This window comes from Acromyrmex echinatior, chromosome 16, assembly GCF_024713525.1.
Source record: "Acromyrmex echinatior isolate Ae372 chromosome 16, ASM2471352v2, whole genome shotgun sequence".
Classification (NCBI taxonomy): Eukaryota; Metazoa; Arthropoda; class Insecta; order Hymenoptera; family Formicidae; genus Acromyrmex; species Acromyrmex echinatior.
The window spans coordinates 4,730,547-4,753,568 of record NC_141867.1 but is presented as its reverse complement, the minus strand read 5'-3'; the positions used below and the strand labels follow the sequence as shown (position 1 = coordinate 4,753,568).

Below are 23,022 nucleotides of genomic sequence, written 5' to 3'. Positions count from 1 at the left end.
TTTTAAAAATAAAATTAAACGTCATGAAACATTAAGTTACGGTAACCTATTTATATTATTTGGATGGACTCTTGCCATTTCACGTATCTTTTATATACTTATATGTAGTGACTCAAGTAAGTTATGTAAGTTATATAAGCTTCGTTGTGATGATATTCTCATCCTTCTTCGAGATAAGAAAATCATAGGAAATAAATGGGAAATTGCTTGCAAATCTATTGACGCCAATGCATCATTTGAACGGTTTCAAGGCTTTATTTTCCAATCGTGCCACGTCCTTTAGATAATAATTTCGCGAAGTCGACGTTTCGATTCGACAATTCTGAAATAGCGCTTAGATCTTCTATTGACACATACGATGGATACGTTATGTGAAACATGACGTTTAATGGAAATAGATCGTGTGCGTACATGTCTGTGTGAACGATCGATTCCGTCGAAATGTTAATGTAACTGGCCATTTCGCCGTTGAAGTAGAATGGTGTATCTATTATCTTGATAGATATATTTTACTTTATACGTTGTTTCGTTAATTTTATTTTCTTAGGCATTGATGTATTTTCTTAGACATTAAATGACATTCATCGTTTTATAAAGTAAATTAACCGTTCAATTTCTTCATAAAGACATGAATATATATTTTTATATAATTAATAATATATTTTATAATATACGATTTAATTTATTCTTATAAAAATTTGTCTCAAATATTAAACAATTCGAGTAAATTATCCATTATGATCAAGAAAGTCAGAATCTATATATTCCATATCTACGATTATCGGCGATGTCCATTTTACGAGAGACAAATGAGGTGTTAATGCGCACGATTGTAAGTAGAAGTGAATGAAGGATGAAAAAGTTCACTTCGCGAAAAGATGGGATATATCAATCGTTAGGTTGTCCTCGAATTTAAGAGATAATCAGGAGTTCTCCCGGTAACGGTTCAAAGAAAGTATCCGCCCTGCTTTTGCCGGTTGGATCGATGGCACCGAACTTGTCGTCAATTACATATATAGTCGGGCTACAGACTCGTTTATCCCTGCCAAGGACATTCAGACGTCCATTTACATGGTAACATGGCACGACGTCGACGTCGTGTAACTGCGCGAGTTTCCATCCGGCCATCCGACAAAAGGTTATTAGATCCTGACGACCCCCGTTCTCTTGTGGCTCGCTTACACGCGACGTTATGGCTCCTCCTCGGTCGACCCGTCGAAACAAAGTTCTGGCGTGTACTTCGAGACTTGGAGACGCAACCGTCGCCGAGCGTCATCAGGAGGAATCCCGCAGCACGTCGTCACCAGCCAGCGCAACAAGACATGCCGGAAGTTATCGAGAGAAACCCGAAATACATAGAGCAAGGTTTACGTCTTACAACCACGTTAGAACAAAGGAGTCTTGACAGCTCCGAAGTAGAAGCAATCTGTTTTGCTTTGATCTTTTTTCACGGAGTACTTGAGAATCACATCCGCAAACTTGAAGATTAGAACAAAATCTATATTTAAATTAATCTGTCGAACAAAAAGGTCATAATTAACTCGGCATACTCAATTAATTCGATTGCTTATAACTTATAAAAATAATAAAAAATTAGAGATAGGATTGTAAGAATCAAAATGCAATTAGTGATGTATAAATAATTTACAATAAAGTTTTTAATAAAACTTCACATAAGCACAATGTGTGGTGATCATGAACATTTTCCGCTTTGAGCTATCAGCGCAAAGATGAAAATATTGTAAAAATAAATATAAAAGTGAAAAGGGTTAGACACAGAAATCAGCAAAATTTTATTAGATCAATATAATTCTTCGTGAATTTAAGATTAAGGGGGAGGGGGCGAATAAAGTTAAACATTTCTGCTTTTAGCTATCTCAATAATAGTTGAGATATTGTGTCAATATTGTGTCAAATCCGTAAATTATAACAGATAGAAAGATATTGTAAAAAAAAAGTTTTTTTAATCGAACGTTGGTTATTAAGGAACGTAACAATACGAAGCAAATGTATTTTTATTAATAAAAAAATTATGAGCAATGGAAAAAGCATTGAAAAAAGCCAGTTATGCCATGTTGGAGCATCGAAGAATTAATTTAAGATGTAATTTTAAGGAGAAAGATTTATTGAACTTTCTTTATTTTCTCGTAAGCTATAATAATGTGCTTACTGTGTTGCATTTCCGATATATGTAAAACGCGAAACTCATCCAGTATCATGATGTGCATCGTACAATTCTCTATCTCTCAGACTCTTGGAAATATCAGTGGCACAATAACTGTATAAATTGCTCCCATCTGCAACTACGTGGGGAACTATTGCACTGTTCATACATATTCACCTGTACGTATATGTTATACCGAAAGCTGATCAAGATGTTCGACATTACAGACGAATATCCCGTCCGCAACGCTCTAATTTGAGAGAAGCTGTAACGTCTCATAATCGATGATAAAGTACATATTCGTAGCTGTTACCATGTGACGAATCACTTATTGCTGAAACAATATCGCACTGTTGCCTCTCGGTAAATCATCACCCCAGAGTGATTATCCTATTCCAGGAACTCTAATTATCCCCGACGTTCTCGAAGCACTCATGATGTGACGTACCGGAGATGATATCTGCTTCCCTCGAAGTTCCCAGCGAAACTTTGTTTTCGCCAGATCGCCTAAGGATCTGTAAGCTTCTCGTAACCGATCCCGCCAGCGAAATCGTCAGGATCTAATAACCTTTTGTTCCGAGAGAGAGAGAGAGAGAGAGAGAGAGAGAGAGAGAGAGAGAGAGAGAGAGAGAGAGAGAGAGAGAGAGAATTGGCGGTTCTACATGAGACTCTCTTACACCATAAATAGTCACTTTATTATGATTCGCAGACTTGGGTGAACCAAACTCTATGCAACCAAGTGAAATTATCGAACTTGTGTAACTGAATTACATCTGCGACTCGAGTTTGTCGGCTTATTTATATTTTAAGTGGGATAATAAGTATAAGATAAAATTGTGTTTTCTTATACAATACAATGATCTTTACATCAGCAACAAAAAACGCTGATAAAAAAATTAATATCGATTTTTTAAATTACTTGTTTTTTTCTGAATAGTATTATATACACTACGCAAAAAAATTAAAGGGGGACACCTAATCCGACTCCTTCTCAAAAATAGATAAATATTCAAAAGAGTGTAACTCTCTTCATCAAAAATGATCATAATGAGATTTTTAGAAAAGCATTTTAAAGTTTGAAATATCTGCTTTCAAGATAATTGATATTTCGAATTGTATGATTTTTTTGCAACGAATTATTCAACATTGAAATAAAATCATTTTTGCTTCAATGTTGAATAATTTGTTGAAAAAAAATCGTACAACGTTCAATAAAAAAGCAAATTGAAAATAAAGACCCCCGCTTTCGGTTGCTGTAAACCAAATTTGAGTGCGATTTTTATTTCACGCCATAGACCTTTATAAAGTTTGTACAAAATTTTTAGAGTTGACGGATACCCATTTCTGTTCGTAGATTCATAAAAAATTAATCTGATTGAAATATTAATTACCGATCTTGAAAGTAGATATTTCAAGTTTTAAAATGCTTTTTTAAAAATCGTTATAATCATTTTTAACGAAGTTACATTCTTCTGAAAATTTACTTATTTTTGAGATTAGGTGTTCCCCTTTAATTTTTTTGCGTAGTACAATATATATATCGTTGGTTAGAATTTCTTAAGATTTTATACGTTGAAAAAAAATATACTAAATTTTAATTAATATTTATTTGAATAGTATCAACTAAATATTTATTTACAGTAAATAAATATTTATTCAATAAAAAAAATGATAGCTAAACCAAATGATTCTTGTCAAATAAATGTATCTTTATATTTAGTAAATATGCAGTTAGCATTATCAAACAAATGATTTATCAAAATTTAATATACGTTTTCAGTGTACATTAAAAAAAAATAAGTAAATTGCAACTGTTGTTAAATTAATAAAGAAATTTTGAAAAGGTAATCGATAAAAGAATACTAAATAATAATACTGCCACCGATATAATCGTTTATGATGATAGCTGGCCATCAAGGTTCAATCTAAAAAGTCAATTTGAATCACATATGCCATTTTACGACTTGAATCGATCTACTTTCATTGCTGTTTTCGTGAGTCTATTTCATCCTTGTCCATTTATCTCTATCATATCACTTATATAGCATTATTTATTTATAGCCTATCAGTAATGCCGCAAGCGTAGAGAATGAGATATAGGATAGGTACACGTAAACGTTCATCTATGAAACGGGCAGTGACGGTATATACGAGAAAGCTATAGCGGTTTAGTGCGGCAGGGTTATAAACTATTCTCCGTGATATTGCTTTTGTATGTCCTGTTTAGATTCAGCTACTCGTTATAAATAATTGTTTCTACTTACGCTTGGTTTCAAGTTTTGTCCACTTTAATTCAATAGCATAATTACGTCATGCGAAATATAATTATTACTTTAACTGTAAGAGACAGATATTAAAACAAAGTACACATGTGAATATAATATACTTATAATTTAATCTCTTCAATGCAGATTTTTATTGTTTTGGACTGTACAAAAATTTGAAAAAATTCTTACGTGTTTATGAAAGTTTTAATAACGAATTTTTACTTTCATATAAAAGTTGAATTGTATTTTACTTATTTTTTACAGATTTAAATTTATCTACTAGAATTCACAATCAAATAATCGACGTTCCTTGAAAGTGCAACATTGTTGGCAGATCATTAAAAATTAAAGTGTTATTAATAGTACCTACATATGTTACTACTAAGAGTATTAAAAAACTCTGCAAAATCATTAATTTTCGAGAAAAAAAATTTAGCGTCGTTATGTAACATTCAAATTTGCCTTTTTACACTTTTATATTTAGCTAAAACACGAGATGAGACTTTTTGCAAGCAACATAAAGCTAATACTATTAAATATTACCATAACTGTGAGAGACGAATATTACAACAAATTCGCATGGATACAATATGCTGTAGATATAAAGCGTTAATAGTATATTACCATTAAGAATAAAGTTAAAAGCTCTGCAAAATTAATTCTTGATAAAAAAAATTTAAGCGCCGTTATAACATTCAAAGATTTTGCCTTTTTATATTTGTTTTTTTTTACATTTAGTTAAAGCACACGAGATGAGACTTTTTGCAAACATAAAAATAATACTGTTAAATATTACTATATTGCGAGAGACGAATATTGAGATAAACTCGGGTATTATGGCTATACGAAAAAATGCCATGCAATTTCTCCAACATTTGCTAAATAGTGCATTTTTGTTATTCTAAAAAATAATCAATATTTACAGTAGTTTATGTGCATATTACTATTCGAAACAACAGTTTTGTGTGAATGTTATGTAATATTTTTATATAACATAAAAATAAAAATAAAAGTATGTTTTTTTGCATTTTAAAAAACTATAGTTATATTCCAGTTTATTCTAAACCTTAGTACACATAATAATTTTCCAGTTCTTTATTACACGTGACGGGTCATCTGTGCATCAGATTAATTTATTAAATATACAAAAATTATTAAGTATGTTTTAATATACTTTAACATCTTTAGAAAATATTTGTAAAGTTGTATATTAAAAAAAAGTTTGATAGAGATCGTTATATAGCTAAATGCTAAAATTTCCAAAAAAAGAAATGCACAGGACATGAAAAGAAATTAGTCAATCGTGTATACTAAGATTAAATTTGTGTATGGATATAATATGTGTAATTTAAGAATTAAAATGTTAAGTATTACTTTTTTAAGAACGTAACAAGAACTCTGAAAAATGATTAATTTACGAGAAAAGAATGTGATCGTCGTTATAATATTCAAGGACTTTGCTCTTTTATTGCTTTTTCATTGTAGCTAAAATACGAGATGAGATTTTTCGCAAGTAACATAAAACTTAAAAGTAATAATGTTAAAATATGTAAATTATTTAATCACGTTATACAAATATCTACTTGAAATGAGCTAACATGCTGATCTTATCAAATTTTTTGCAACGCGTGCTCGTACGCTCGCTGCTGCGAAGCAGAAAAGCATCGCAATTTCGTACACATGTATCACAGCCTCGAGAGACTCCAAATTAAGGCAATTAAGTGGCGTTGAAGATTTGGAACGAATACATCTCTTCACTGGGAGACGCGAAAGAGAAGTGAAATGATTTTAATAGTTTCGTTAAGGGAACTTATGCAAACGCGGCGCCGCGTCGCATTCGGGTTAATGAAGTGGAAGTCTTGGGAGCTAAAGTTTCCTTGCTAACGGCCTAATCAGCTTGTGATCATATCGCGGTGAATTTTCTCATCGTATATGTTCCGCTTCTGCTCACGTCGCCAAATCGGGACACTTTTCTACGAACTGTATCTTCGTTGCGATAAATCGTACGGCTCCCCAACGACGGAACGAGAATCTCGGTCGGTTAACTATCACAAGTTTATCGCGGGTGCGTGAGCACCCGCCCCTGTTCACATACCTCGGATTGTATGTGTCACCCTCATCCCAGAGTACATTCTGCCCGTGGGGGTGTTAGGAACGGATTTTAATGGAAAAAGCGTATCTGCACAACAGGCGTCTAGGACGAGCGCGGTCCCGACATAGAGTTTCCCTATCCTTTTTATTTCTCTCCCCACGTTCCGGACCATCTAGACTGGGCTATAAAACGTTAGCCCGTTCCATCCAACCTCTCTTCTCTTCCCTTTTCGACTCCTTTCGCTCTTTTCTAACCGATTCTCGTGCACGTCCACATTCTCTCTCTATCTCGCTTCACCCTTCCTTTCGTTTTTTCTTTCTTTTTCTCTCTCTCTTTTGGTCATACATCTCTGCGAGTACAAACGTGCCGTTTTACAGCGACGTTAGTATCCACCTCTCTGTTTAACTCTTCGTGCACTGTCCGCGCGCCAACGCCTTTCGTCTCTTTTCTTTCCTTGTGTCCTTAGCTCCGACCGTTTCACACGGGAGCCGTAAAGTCCGAAGCGCAAATAGCGAGATATTCGAAGCATGTACGCGAAATGGAGCGTCGTGGTAACGTTGCTTCTACCACGTTGGATTGATATTCGTAGTTAACCGCGAAACTGGGACAAGCGTATCCTCGTTCTTCAACCGCCGCGTCGCAAAGCGATAAAATCGTCTGAATGAAGAAGATTACGATCAAACGTATGCGTATTATCGTCTTGATCGAACATTGCATTTCCGATGTTGCTATTCTCCATGTATAATTGAAGTTTTTTTGCATTAACTAAAAGAGGAAGCGGGGAGGAGGGGAAGATAATCCCGCAGTGGAACGCATATTGTTGAGGGTGCCTTTGCACTGGAAAATCGATTCGCTGCATTAGAATCTGCTTTTTCAGAAAGTTCGAAAAACTCGAGGAAGCTCAGAGAATTTTTTCATTGAGAAGAATCTCAAGAGTAAAAAAGGAATTAAAACACTAGTTTTACGTTGGTAGAATATTTTTAATTTAATGACATTCTTGGAAGATCCATATTGAATGAATAATAAATGAATATTATTCTTATTACTATATAATTGTTGTTATAATAGTATTATAATAGTATTATGTATATAATCTTAACGCGATTATTATCATTAGTGTCATCATGTTGTCGTTATAAGATACTTTACGACAGATTATTTCATTACACATCATATTAAAAGGTAATAATTGTGTTTACTGTTTGATATAAATTTTTCTATTCTCCTCTAGTCAACTGAAATATTGATTTTCATGAAATTGATTTTATTAATTCTTCCTTGCTGCAATAAATTATGCGGAATTTCGGAGAGCTGCCTGAGGATAAGATTATTGGTATAGCAAGTTAATGAGCCGATAAGTTGAGCGACCGAGCATTGGAATATCAAGTTAATAACACGATAAAATGATATTATAATGACAATATTATTATAGCAAATCATTATATCAAGTGCATATTTTTAAAACGTCAAAGAATTAATTGCTCATTAAACACAATCTTTTTACAATTTTTTAATAATACACATTTCTTTATATTTTTTAAATATTATATTTAAAAAATGTGATTATTTCAAAAAATTAAAAGAATATGCAATTTCTGGTTTGTTAAATCATATTGTCGTACTTCTTACAATTGAGACATAGTTTCTTCTTTTTAGTATAATTGTAGTACAATTGTAAAATGGGCCGATTTATGGAAATGCTACTTTAATGCAATTAGTAGCACGTCACGTTTAATATCTTTTTCGTTTTGTAGTACGCTCTAAAGTGATTGCCTAAAGGCACGTGCCACTCTATGTTTGCTTTGTCTCGTTGTTATAGTTGGCTGGCTATGTAATAATTTTCGCGGTTGTATTTCGTGTTACATCCGCACATTCAGAACTCGCCGCACGCCTTTGTGGCGCATTCGGCGAATTGCCATGTCCCCATCGTGTCTGGAACATAAGCACTTTACCAGCGGAATTCACAAAACAACGTGGCACCTCGCGAGTTCGCTTCTTAGGTGTTTCACTGTGAAGAAACGTCTATCACTTTGGTTTCTGAGATATGTTAAAACTCGACACACTGTTAGGAAGCTTCGGGTAGACGCTCATTAACTGTAAAGGGATATCGCGTTGCGTTTCGTTGAGTCGAGCATCTACAAGTGGATGAGTGTAAAGTGATTGATCGCAGCCGATTTGGCTGTCTCTCGCAAATTGGGAGAGAAATTGAGGATGTTTGTGAAATGTAAGACAACAAGACAGGGGTAGATAAACTGGAGTACTAATGAATACTGAGAGAAGATGCAACGACGAGCAAAATAAGATTATGTTATATTAACAGAAAAAAGAATGAATAATATTCCATTTTATATCTTTAATATTCTATAAGCTTTCAATATCGATAATTGTATTGGTAATTGTATCGATATCGTTTGTACAATTTATATCTTACATTTAAATTTAATAGATAAAAAGTACCCATTTTTATAAACCTTATTTTATTAATTAAATAAATTTATGTACAATATGTGCATGCGTGTGTGTGTGTGTGTAAAATAATGGACAAGAAATTAAACAATTTTATATATTCAAATTATCGAATTTTCGTTACAGTATTTGTGGTAGATATGAGTAACTTTTTATAACACTGTTCATAAAATTTTAATGTATAAATTGCAGCATTCGGTATGCTTACTTTTTTTTCTCTTTTTTTGATAAAGAGGAGTGCAACAAGCGCTGAAATTTTCAGTGCGACAAAAACTTTTTAGGAAGATGTCCCACCAGTGACCAGTTACCCTTAATTTGGAGCAATGCCAGTGCGCGGTTATTAAAACTTGGCGAACTGTACTGTAGTAGTTAAATATTCAATTTCCATAATCTTACAGTTATATATCGATTCCGCTGATGAAAATTGCTGGAAAAGGGCAACGATTATGTCAATCGTATGTAAAATGCGCTTTTGTTCGCAACGTAGTCACTCGTTTTCACGGAAGAACTAAATTAGCTCGGGAAAATTTCCTGACAAACGAGAACTAATAAAACGAGAAAAAGTTCGAGCGTTTTTTGTTGCGAAATATTAAAAGTTCCTGCAATACGTTTATTCACCTTTTACGCCGCGTTTTTCCTTCTTATTTATCGGTAATGTTGATTTATTTCTGCTACGTTTGAAAAATCAATAATGACAAACCTTTTGAACAAAAGTTAATTTAAAGCAAGTAATAAGTTGCCCTTTAAAGGGAAAAATAAACCGTTTGCAAAGGAATTGCGAAACGTATTTTGCATTCAATATGCCGTTTGAACACTTCTCTCGGAACGACCTCAATTAGCAGATGACGGGTGTTTCATATCGTTTGAATTTTTCTTGCATCAAAGGAGGATACTCACATCCCGGAGTTTTATTATTTATATATTCCCATGAGATATCATTTATATCATTTAATTTCCTGAGAATCTTTGCGATTTAATTGCACAAACATTTCCCAGAAACTTTATATTTTACCCCTCTTTTGTTTCTTTGTGTACTAAATGAATTAGTGGAGAAATAATATGCCAAAAAATAATTGGTCTCTCTATTTGTACAAAGCTTTGTAAATACTGCACCACCTCCAGTGTCTAATAACATTAATTAATATTTTCGGAAATTATTAAATTAAATTTCCTTTTCTATGTATTGTCTACATACGTTTCTTTGAACGTTTATCAAATTATTCAACTTCATTGCAAAATATTTTCGTTTTACAGTCAAATTTCTTTAAAGAGGATTTTTTATTTAGATTTTGTTCTTTTTATCTTTTTATTTTTTTCTTTTTCGCTCGCGCAATTAATGGTACAACTCTCAATTGTTTTATTTTATGAAGGAACGAAGAAAATCGATGGATCCCACTATAAAATCCTTTTGTGGATGCGGGCATTCCGAATGACGTTAATGCTCTCAATTGTACAAAGAATCAGCTTTCCATGCATTTGACTGTTAGTATATTCGAGTAAGTAAAGAGTCAAAAGAAAGAGCGTCACTACGACGGATACATGAATAATGCGTGGGAGCTTTACCTGGATTTTGATGTCCGCGTTTACTTTTCCACGGCCTTAATTCGCTATCCAGTGTTTTTCGAGTACGGCTGCCTGGCGAAATGGTGTTGGAGATACCGCTTGACGGAGTCCCTTGAAGCTCCTTACTTATCACTGGCGAAAGAGGAGCATTCTTGATAAAAGATTTCCAGCTGTCGGGGATAAAGAAGACGCGGATCTGAAGACGCAAAAGGATTTCTCGGAGAATCCGGTCGTTTTCGCGACTGCGTTAAGATGTCCTCAAAGGTGAAGATTCTAACAAAGGAAACCTCTCAAACCGATCGTCTCCAAAGGTGTTACGATATCACTTTTGTAACAAACTTCTGTCGCTTCTTTGTCGCGTATTTACATGAAAAGAATATTGAATAAATCTCAAATTATTAATTTAATATAAATAATAATGAAAGAATACTGCTAGTATTGCAAGTAATTATTATATATTAAACATTAGTATATACATCTATGTAATAAAAGTAAATCTAATGAAAAAAGTTTCTAATTTTTTTCATTAAAGGATGCTTTAAATATTTGTTTTCTTAGTTTAATCTTCCGGAGCTGACATCAAAATTTGTAACACAGTTACTGACACTGAGTTTGTGAGACCCACTTAATTTATGTTGATTAAAAGACAATTCATTTCAATGAACCAAAATTACATAACTCATGAATATTAATACCAACATTAGTTTGTTTTAATAAAAACAATTCAAAGGAGGAGAGTCAAAAAGACTGTTTGTGGACTCCCTATAGATTTCTGTTAAACAATTTTTTTAAACAAAATGATACTGAATTAATAATTAATTAGGGCTTTATGAGTTGAGATTTTTTTCTGATAATGATTTTTTTTGATACTCTAATGATTATATAATACAAAAAATTATTTAATTAAAATTAGTAGGAGATCCAAAAACCCCTCATTAATCTTCTTTTTTTATAGATGTAACCTAAAGAATATGAATTGAATGTTCCAAGAGATTGTTAGCTCTGGAGAATTAATAGGTTTAAAAAAGAGTTTATCGCAAAATTTTTAAATAAGGCATGGATTGTAAATTATAATAGATTGTAAAAAACGGTAAACTGTGTATTTATCGTGAAACAGAATTAATAACATTCCGTCAATGAAGAGATTGATGAAGACTTATCAGAGGGAGCATTTATTTTGTAGGATACGTTATGTACATGCGGCTCTACAAGCTCCGCCCAAAAGAGCAGGCCACCATTCCACTTCCTTTCAACATTTTTATTTAGTAAACATCGTAATATCATAGTATGTACAATAATATACCTATCTATTCTAACGATATCACTGCGATTACGGATTTCTTCTTCTGCGTTCACTTTTTTTTTTCATCTTAATCTCTTACGCTTGCGCTTAGCAAAATCGTCGATTAGGATCTACGGCTCGTCGAGTTTCAGTTCCGTCGCACTGTCGTCGGAGCGCATTCTCGCCGACATTTAATTCACGATCTAATTAATGATTAATTTCTCTCGGCGTCTATCACCTGTCGCTGTCGCGAAATTTCGCGTGCGCTTGTGTCCGCAGTTATATGCGCGACGCATAAATTGAGCGTAGCGCCGCGGACGAGTCGAGAGAGACGAGCGACGCTTCGTTGCTAAAAGTTTCTATTTCCTAAAAATAAAAAATTGAAAATTGCACTTTTCGTAGCGCTGAAAGTTTTCTTTTGACCGTCTTCTAGTAACAAAGCATATTGTATACCAAAAAAAAAGCAAGCACCTGCCTCCATTGGATCGTACCAGAATTCGAGAGCTTTTCCAGTATTTGAAAAAAAAGATCGAGATTGTATTCATCAATGTCGAGAAAAAGATAGTTTGAAAGTGAAGAGGCAGGGAAGGAAACGATCGCATTGACTACGGCGTGAAGTTTCCCACCGAGTTTGGAGATCAGGATGAGGATGTGGGAGAGGGCTCGCGGACAACCACGGACTTCGAATTGGATTTCAATCGCGCCTAGAATTCAATTCTCGACTCCGACCAGCCACGTGGAATGAACGAAATTCGAATTCGTTTCATCTTTCCGAATTCGGGCGTCGGACGGGCAATGATGCTGCGTTCATCTCATTTTACGGAGTCAGAAATTCAGAACGTGACTGCTTCTATTTTATGCATTACAGAAAAAATTCCCCTGGATTCTATTCACTACAAATTCTTGAGTCAGATCTTTTGTCGATCTTTTGTCAACGAAATCTCGAGACACTTAGACATTTCAAGAAATTCATTGAAGAAATTATCAGCAAATTGAGCTTCGGGAGAGAAAACAGATAAAATTATATTCTTTAATTTTAGATTAATTTTATTTATATACAAACATATTTCTGATTTTACTAATTTAATAAAAAAATGCAATGTAAAAAAAATTTGAGAGAGAATACTGCAAAATAATAAATTCCCATGTTTTCGATATAGAAACATAATTTATAAAGTAATAGAGATTGCGATTGAAATAGGCACCTTGTATAATTACAAGAAATTGAAAGATTAAAGAAAAAATTGAACATTATTCTTCTATGTTATTTGATAGTGAGTGACTTCAGTTTAAATTCCTTTCATTTTCATTTGTAGATCAACTTTTGCGCAAAGCCACGCGATGCCTGGTACGATATTCGGTCACGACACTCGGTCGCGGTCGACAGGGATTTCGCTCGCGTGTATACACGCCGCATAATAAAACGGGTGTTTCATCCAATAATTCGTATTATTAGGGAGTAATATTAGGAAGGGAGAGAGAGGTGGGCGACCCGAGCTTGGCGTCATTGCAGTTGCCGATGGTTTTGCTCGAATCGGACAATAATTGTGCCCGAGTTACATTTTGGAAGATGATGAATGCCACGTAATGGCTCGCGTGAAATCGTGTTTGATTTCAAATCCACCACGGACATATAGCCCAGTTAATTGCCCTAAAGGAATCGAAGTTACATTGTAAAGAAATAGGAGGAATATTATCACAAGCTATTGAAGCTATCATCGAAAAGAATACCAATGGATTATTACCTAAATTTAGTAGAATTTTTGTATAGAATTAACATTTTTAAACATTACATATATTTTATAAAAGGCCTTGTGTTAATTTATCATTTATTGTAAATTGTAATAAAGGAAATAGAATCAATATTAATATTATTTGTACGTCACTTAATTACAGCTAAATAGTATCTTCTTAATTCATATTAACGTATCTTAAAATTTATAATACGACAACTAGTATATATATATATATACACACATATATATGTAAAAACATTAAACAATAATAAAGTATAAATCTGTGTACAAACTATTGTCCTTCAATTAATCTTCATTAGATGGAGCTTTTCTGATCAAATGTGATTTTAAACGAGCTTTTCTGATCAAATGCGATTTCAAACGAGCATTATCCATTAGCCAGAAGGGGCGTGAATTTAAATAGCACTATTGATCGAATGGAATGAATCGTAATAGGATATCAACATTTAACATAATACTGAATTTCAAAGGCTACATTTATTTTGGTTCGTGTAAATGCAATTGGAAATTAGAATAATATAATGTGTTCACTTTATTTTCGAATCACTCGCGGCGTATCTGTTTGATAATCACGGAAACGTGTCAGTACGTGTAGAATTTCAAACCACGAGGTTAAATAATTTATTTGCATTTCACTCATTAATTGTTTATCATCTAGACATCGTTTAACTGTATCTCTATCTTTTTATGCATATTTTTTGCGCATTTGTGAACAAATCAACTATAGATTGACTGAAGTGTTTCTGTTGTGTTTCTGAAGTGTACGCGTTTGCGAACATCTTGTATTTAACCGGAACAACCAGGGTCATCGATACGCCTCCCAACGTCCGCCCGGTAACGAGAAAATCGATGCGGCACGCATTGCGGACTTGGTTCCGCGACTCAACGGCGCGCTTCCTATCTCTTACACCCAGTTTCCGCCGAAAAGAAAGAAAAATGCCTGCAAACTTTTGTTTCGGCCTCGACGCTTGTACCCGCCCGCCCGCCCGCGCAATTATTTTTCACCCAACTTCTCATTGTCTTCGAGAGCCGTATATTCCACCACCGAACCACACGTGTAAGCGTGACTCTAGCAAGTTCGCCCCTCGAGAGAACTTTCGAAATATTATCTTTTCCACCCGCGCTCTTCTCTCGGAATTATGAGCTCCTTTTGCCGTCATGTGGCAAGGCGCCGAGTGGCTCGAGATTCCTTTATGACCTCTTTTTTTCACCTCTTTATTGACCCTTCTTTTTTTTTTAGCACGACATACAAGGGGAATAATGCCAAGAAAATATACGAATAACTCATAGCGAATTCGATCTACACTTCTTCATTTGCATTGCACTAGATTAGTGCATAATAAAAGTTGCTGTACATTAAATTATTATTCTTTCTCAGTACGATGATTGATATAGAAGAAGGTTTAACTTTTTTTATCTATAATTTAAAATCTCATTAATCGTACAAATTATATAATTGCCCAAAAATTTTCTCTTGGAGTCCAGATGAATGATCCAGATGAATCCAAATAGACCCGTTGCTATAGTCGAGAATTAAATACCCAATAATGATATTGTCACGTTTAACAAAATATACATGTATTACTTCATTGTCAAAGTTAATTGAATTAGTTGATTAAATGCCACTGCATTTAGATACAGATGCTTTATATAAAGCAACCTTTTTAATATATATTAATTTCAATATAGTGCAAATGACCGAATTTGCCATCAGAAAATCGCTTTGCAAAATACATTGAAAGATTACATTACACTGTTAATTATAATTGTGCACTGGAAAGAGTCTGATTGTTTTAATTGAAATTCTGGTTGAAAATGGACAAAAAGAAATTCTCAGAATTTTGAATATGTTACAGTTCTAATCAAGATAACCGGAATTCTGATTAATATGATCAGAATCTTCTGGTTTGTTCATCAGTTGGTTGTTTCAATCAGAAATTTTTCTTAGTTTAGTAAATGTATTCATTGCGAAAGTTCGCGTGACTTTGTAGTAAGTCTTCCTACTGAGATGGTTTGGTTATTTTAGTTATGTAAATAGAGCAGAATGAGAGAAAGATTTTGCTTATATTAAGCGACGAAAAATACAAAAGCGATCGTGCATGTATATTATGCAAGTACATACAAAGAAAAGACACTCGATCTTAATACGCGTTTTTCAGCATCATTATTTTAAAAACGTGAAATTCTTCGAAAATTCGATCTTCGAAAATTAATCTAATTGTAAAAATTTAACAAACTAACAGTTGTAATATAAAATTTTTGATAAAATGTATATACGTCTTATAAAATAATAACAAATAGATAAGAATATATAAGCAGTATTCACGCGTTTTAATTTGAAGATCCTACTTTTCTGAGAAGATTTTTCTTACATTAAGCAACAAAAAATATGAAAACGTGCGTATGCACGTTGAAGAAAAAACTTAACTTTATTCCGCGCTAATTATTCTAAAAATACTTGTAAAATTCTTTAAAAACTTCTCGCAATCTAATCATAAAAATTTAACAAATTTTAATAGTTGTAATATAAAATCTGTTTCTTACAAAATTCTAACAAATGGATAAGAAAATATAAATATACACGTGTCTTTCAAGATTCTACTTTTCTGGACGGTCGTGGCAATACGTGTTTCTGCCTTTCTTCACATCGCTTCTCTCTCGACTCATCGCGTTACTTAAATCGCTTCTGACAAGCGACTATCCGTGCCGCCCCGGGAAGTTCTATTGGACCAGGTGGGAGCATCCACCATGCCAATATATCAGGACCACATAGGAGCGCGAAGATACAAGCGACTTCATCTCGTCGAGCGCGAGTGACCCGAGCGATACTTCCGATACTGTCCGATCGCACTGGCCGGGCAATTGACAATTTTTCTTATCGGCTTTTCCAGGCGATCTTCGCGATTTCGACGTTTCTGCCGATGTTAGCAAAGTAAATGCATCGACAAGTAAATGAGTGGTATATTTCCATCATGTGCTCTGTTGCATTCATATGTTGTACCTTTTCAATATATAGTTGCTTTCCATTTACACCGATTCTCACTTGTAACGTCATAACTCAGTTGAATACGCACTCCTTTTCTCATTCTGACAAGTGAGATTCAACTGAATTTTTACCTACAATCTGCACAAGATCAAGATCATGCATGCTTTACTGATTGTGAACCTCGTAAATTCACTTTTGAAAAATGAAGTTATGAACCTGTGTTTTCATGTAATAACTTTTTACCAAAGTAAGCAGTAGTGACCACATTAATTCAAGTATGAAATACTCAGCTCACTTTAAACTCAATTTCATTGGTGTGTAATTGGAAAGCAACTTATTTGCTCGATAGCATAGCCGAGAATAAATCAGATATTACGGGATATTCTTGGACATTTGAATAAAGTACATATTCGAAACATATAGTTTTACAAAGAAACTTAAATTTCACAATAATAAAATAATTGATGACAGGATAAGAATTGGAAACGCATTTTTATAAAAAATTAAACTATATATAAAAATCAAAATACACGATTATAGTGCTTGCATTAAAAATCTTAAAAAATATCTACAAAATATTTTTTGTTACACATCTTGATTTTTCGATAATATTCTCTTAGAATAAAATATGTTACTTTCAAACGATTGTCTTATCAATTAATTCTCAATAATGACATAAAAAAGAACACATATAAAAAAAGAACACTTTTAAACTTTTTTTAGCAATATATTTTAAAGAGAATAAAATTGATTTCTGACATCTGTGACATGTTGTTGTCAATATCAAATCATTTTGCAAAAAAAAGTTCTGTTCTATCTAAAAAAAGTCACATTTCAAAATAATAAATATGTAGGAGGTATGTACGTTTGTACGAACCTGTTCGTTTTATAACGAAAAAACAATCTACGCTAAAACTAAAACTTAAACTAAAATAAATTGGTAGAAAATGCATTTTCCGCGGGAAGCGAAGCTTTTTCCGATCAGGAAGGGAGGCCAATCGTTGCTGGTCAGTGCTATCTGGCAGGATATCACATCGAAACACACACAAATAGAAAGTGAAATTCTCTCTCTCTCTCTCTCTCTCTCTCTCTCTCTCTCTCTCTCTCTCTCTCTCTCGTTACGAATTTAGATCTATGATTCTTCCACGTCACATTCGTCTCGGATGCATCAAAAAGAGCGAGAAGACGAGATATCGGCTCGAGCATCAAAGTTCCTCCATGCGGAAAGGCGCAAGGCGTAAGTGTGACGTCGCGCAAATTATTATACAGACATTATGTACAAATTCGCGTTTGGTACGCGCCAATGCTAACGCCGATTACGTCGCGATCGCGGGCGCTCGCTTTTGAACGGGCGAAACAGGTTGAACCGATGTATTTGTCATTGATTAAGATCGTCATTAGACGTAATCCGTATGTAGTTGCATAGAAAGCGTGTGCCTGAGATGTCGTCGGTGTATTTGTACTTCACAGATCGGCGAATTCAACATGTGTCCAACAAACGCGTTAACACGCACGTCATGTTGATTTGTGTCCATATATGTGTTTGTGTATGTGTGTGTCTGTGTGTGGTCTATATTTTGCGCACAGTGAAATCTCTCTCCGTGCGTCCGTCTTTCTGTCTCTGCCTATCGCGCTCTGTTTGTCCGTATCACTATCTCGATTCTACCGTTAGTTCAGCGATATAATCGTTAGATGGGACAAATGGCGACAGGAATGCTCGGCGTTTGATCAACCACTCTCTAGTAACGAAACAATACGTGAAAACTATCGCCGATACCGTTACATTGATACCATTGCTCCGTTTCCGTGCGCTGATCTCGTGAATCTCTCGTATAATCCTCCCTCTGTGAATTTAATTAAAGCAACAATTTACAGCATAGTTTAAGCGTATAATTAAAGTCGAAATATAAAAAGATATCGTTTTTTACGATCTCCTTGGTAATCCAGCCCGAATCGTCAAGAATGTTACGTAATAAGATAGCTATTACAAGAATAACAACGTATTAATGAAATATCATTATGCAAGCAGCATTTAATTATTGCATTTAGCACAAATTACAAAAATTATAATAATGTTAGTGGAATTGCGTTCTTCTAACAAACTTTTTAAAGTGTATATATGTATGTGTGCATTTTCGTGTATTGTTTTGTTTTATTCCTAGACAATAAAATACAACGTGGCAATTATTGAATATAAAACTAAATGGGCAGAACACTGATTGTAAATTGGAGGTAAAAATACATCGAGAAAGATAATTGTATGACGTATACGATTCTTCTGGTCTAATCAATGGTCAAAATTTAAAGCGCTCATTTATATTGACAGAATGATTATTTATGCGCGGCTCGCAATAATCACTGGCGATTATTGTATTAAATTGCCGTGAGTTCCGATTCGATTATCCAACCATTTTATTCGCATTTATTTGCAATTGTAAAATTAACTTTCACACGCGCGTCTGCTACGAACATTATTATCTCTTTTTCGTAATCACTCTGCATTGATGTATAATCACGCGTTACGTCAATCATCACGTTCTAATTATTTTTTGTATATTAATTGCACTGAAACAATCAGGTAATAATACAATAAATAATTCCTAACATCTAAATTTGATTTTTTTTTATGCACACAATATGTACATTATACACATATCAAATAAGTATTCTTAAAATAGTTTTTCTATACGTGTTTTTTTTTCATAAAACATTTTTTTATATTTATTAATAAAAATATATAAAATTTATATTATAAGGAAACAAGATAATAGATATCCTGTTAATAAAAGGATTTATCTAATATTTTAAATATAACTAAGTAATGAAAAAATTTATCCGTTTGAGTTGGATCTTAGTATTTAAATATATTTTGATATAAATTTATATACATAATCAGTTCTGCAAATTGCTGAAATTATTTTCAGTCTTGAAACGTAATCCTAAACTGAACTGGGATAGTAATATCATACATTAAATTGGCAAACGATTTATTGGTGTTAATAAGCATTTTAAAAAATTGCAAAAAATTATATGTGATATCGATAAGTATTATAAAAAGCTGTAAATAATTATTGCGAAAAATATCATATATTCAACCAGGATCGCAAATTTCGACTTCTTTATATTCCATGACGAGTCTTAACCAATTCGATCACTGATATTTGTCACAATAATAGTATGTGCAAGAAAACATATTTGTTAAAGACACATAAAATGAACAGTGTCATAAGACCATGAATACATGACTAAGTTAGTAAAAAAGCCTCTGAGCTGTATCTTAATGCTTAAAATAAAAAAAATATTAATTTATGTTTCTTGCATTTGTTTGGAAATTAGTAAAAAATACGTATGTCCTTCGTGTTTCATATTAAATCATTAACATCGGTTAATTTTATGTTTTCAACAGGAAATTCCGTTTTAGAATGTATTTCGACAATTTATTTTACATTTACCTCTGTACTGTTGAACACTGCGTTAATTAACGGCTAATCATGAACGATAGAAAATTAGGCCATAATCCAAGTGCGTAACAATAGACTACTTAAGCTTACAATTAGTTTATGCTGATTGCATTCAATTATTGAATTTCGATGCCGTTATAATTCAATCATGAATCGAATGAGCACAAATTTCGATGCATTTTTCACGATATGTGAATGCACTCTGTCTTAAAATTCATACTTTGGTATAGCAATTTAAACTGAATATTTTCTGAAATTTCTACGTATAGAAATGTATTTAATATAACATTTACGCGGTTATAATTGTGCAAATTAATTGCTTAGTACTATCTAATGCGTGTATCTGATCAATAATTATAATTGATATAATTGATTTGAGAGTGACTACGTATTATATTTACAAAGCGAACAACATAAAATCAATATTTCGTTCAATCTTGCATATGTCAAAATTTACGTAAAGTCATTAATATCAATTTTAAAGTTTTGTTATGAAATATGCTGCGGTAAAAATAAATAATATTTCTAACTGTTTAATTAAAAATTTTTTAATTTAGCGACGATACATATATATTTTCTGAATAAATGTCAAAATACTTTGTTTTTGACAAAAAACAAAAAAAAAATAAAAAGGATAATGGCTAAAAATGAACAATAGTAAATGTCACGAAATAATTAATAAATTAAATTCTTTGAAAAAACACGAAAATAAAAATGTTTCGATTTTATTTACGCTTTACCAGTTTGATAAAAAGTATTAAAATATAATACGATAATAAAGCATGATATGAAGAAATGAAAGATTTTAAACTAAGCCTGTCCAATTTGAGCTCCGAAGCTAAAACGCAAAGCCATCAACACAAAAAAATTCAATGTGAATAAGATTTCGGAGACTATAAAGTATTGATACGCATTTGAGCAACACTTTAGAGTCCCTGAAATCTTATTCACACTGAATCTGGAGCTCAAACTGGATAGGCCTGCTTTAAATCATAATTAAAATTGGATAAACAGTATATGTCAAAAATATTATACAGAGAACAAAAAGTAAAACATTTATTCAGTTATTTGATACATAAATCTATGAAATTATACAGTGCTATTAGAAAAGAAGAGAAATCAGAATGTGAGCATTTTTTTGCGGATATAAAGCGAAATATTACAAAAAAGGATTATAAAACCGATCAATTCTCAAATCACTTACAGTACAAAATCCTATAAAATGGTTATGCGATTTATAACATTGAAATACACGATTTTGGAGAAGTGTCAAAATTTGAGGTATTTCCAAACGCAATATAAAACTAATCACGGAGAGAGAGAGAACGATCCGAGTCCGAGTTGCCAACTCGGCAAATCGCAGTGAAATTTATCGCGAGAAACGTCGCCAGGATTGAAGATAGCATCTCGGAGAGTATGTGAGTAGCGCGCAGCCGATTATCACGCCGGCAATTTTATGAAATACGGAAAATTGCCGGATCGAGCACTCCAGTCACGTTTTATTTTCCATTGAATCCCATCCACGTAGCTTGCATTCCCATGATTCGACTGCTCGTAAAGCGTAAACCGTAAGGCAATCGCTCCTCGCCTTAACGCTTCTCGTAAATCGGTTTCTCGCGATGCGGATTACCTGGATTATCGTGGGGGGATGGAAAGGGGAGATCCGCGACCTCTCGGTGGCGTTCTTCTCGTCCGTTTGTGGGCGAAGGAGGGCGGATTTCGTGCACCAGATCTACCGCGAAGCACCCGCGCTTCCGGCATTAGCATCGACGTTTGCTTAACTAAGTACCTTCTTTACCGAAAGATACAACTCTCCCTCACTGAACGTGATTGCGTTCGCGTTGGGAACGTGTGCGATTTCATCGCGGCCGAAATGACGGAAGTACGCGCATTATCAAGTTTTTCGTCTTAAATTCTGATGCAGATCAGCGCGAGGTCAATAATCAGTGATGAACGAAGTAAGTGTTCTTCATTTTCTTAATAGGATTGATGAGCAACAACTCAATACCATCGTCCCGTCCAATGTCAGGGAATAGGAGGATCAGATTTATAGGAGCATGTATTCGTGAACGTTCATGTGTCTTGCATTTTCTGGTTATATAATACGCATCACATAATCTGGCGTATTCGCTAATAAATTATAATTCACGATGCCTTTTGTAAGGAGTAATAATCAATTAACCGAGGGCTGCTACTTACAAGAGGAATCGCTATTTTTTTCTTGATTGGCAGTTTTCCCTCCTCTGGTAAAAGCATCGTGAATTATGCGCAACGTGCCAACTGAACACACTCTATCTCAGTCTATTCACGGAATCTTTTTATGTCCCGTATAAATTGCGATTGTCCCGCGATCACGTCTGCTGAGCGGACGCACGTGAAAACGCGTTCGCGTAGATAGAGAGAACGTACCGCTTCGGCCGTTGGCGCTGTTTTCATTTTCGTTTACACCGAGGATATGTACAAAATGATGAGGGATACCAATAGACAACTCGAGGACAATATCGGCCCCGCGGTCCCCGTCTGCATCGCTTCTGGTCGCTCGCCTGTAATACAAAGACATCCTGGTTAAGACAGCGGTGTCTTAGCGCTGAAATCTCATTTTAACGTTTCTACACGGAAAGGTTTTATGGAAGCATCTAAAAAGAACTCCATACTAATCATATAGAAAATTGGATCCCGATGAAGTTAGTTTTCACACATAATATAGCTGCGTAGCTGTAGTGAGTTAAGTTTGCGATGCTTGTTTTCTTGCTGGATTGTGTTTTAGTAAATTATTAGAAATACTGCGTTCTGTGTGGAATTATAATAATTTACTAAAACGTTAGCAATCTAGCAGGAAAACAAGCATTGCTTTCGCAAACTTACACCGCAGGCTTTAGTTTTCATATAATGTAGCTGCGTAGCTGTAGTGAGATAGTTTTCATAAATTTTATATATATATATATATATATATATATAAATTATATATGTGTGTGTGTGTGTGT

At 33.8% G+C, this 23,022-nt stretch overlaps 1 protein-coding gene and 1 long non-coding RNA gene across 6 annotated transcripts in view; one reads left to right on the top strand and one right to left on the bottom strand.

The window, feature by feature from the left end:
• Positions 1–23,022, bottom strand: part of LOC147907071 (zwei Ig domain protein zig-8) — an 84,193-nt gene that overhangs the window by 18,420 nt on the left and 42,751 nt on the right. The window contains exons 5-6 of one of the 5 annotated variants that reach the window (XM_087414317.1): positions 22,448–22,581; positions 10,666–10,684 (exon numbers count right to left, since the gene is read on the bottom strand). The exons of 2 other annotated variants lie outside the window; for them this stretch is intronic. In XM_087414317.1, the coding sequence (XP_087270443.1) occupies positions 22,481–22,581 (101 nt within the window). In that variant the 3' untranslated portion in view covers positions 10,666–10,684; positions 22,448–22,480. Of the gene's footprint in view, positions 1–10,552; positions 10,685–11,705; positions 22,582–23,022 lie in introns of those variants that run through there. 2 more of the 5 variants (XM_087414314.1, XM_087414316.1) reach the window with 2 other exon arrangements.
• The window catches only part of LOC147907072 (uncharacterized), a 296,973-nt gene that overhangs the window by 235,517 nt on the left and 38,434 nt on the right, over positions 1–23,022 (top strand). The window lies entirely within an intron of this gene.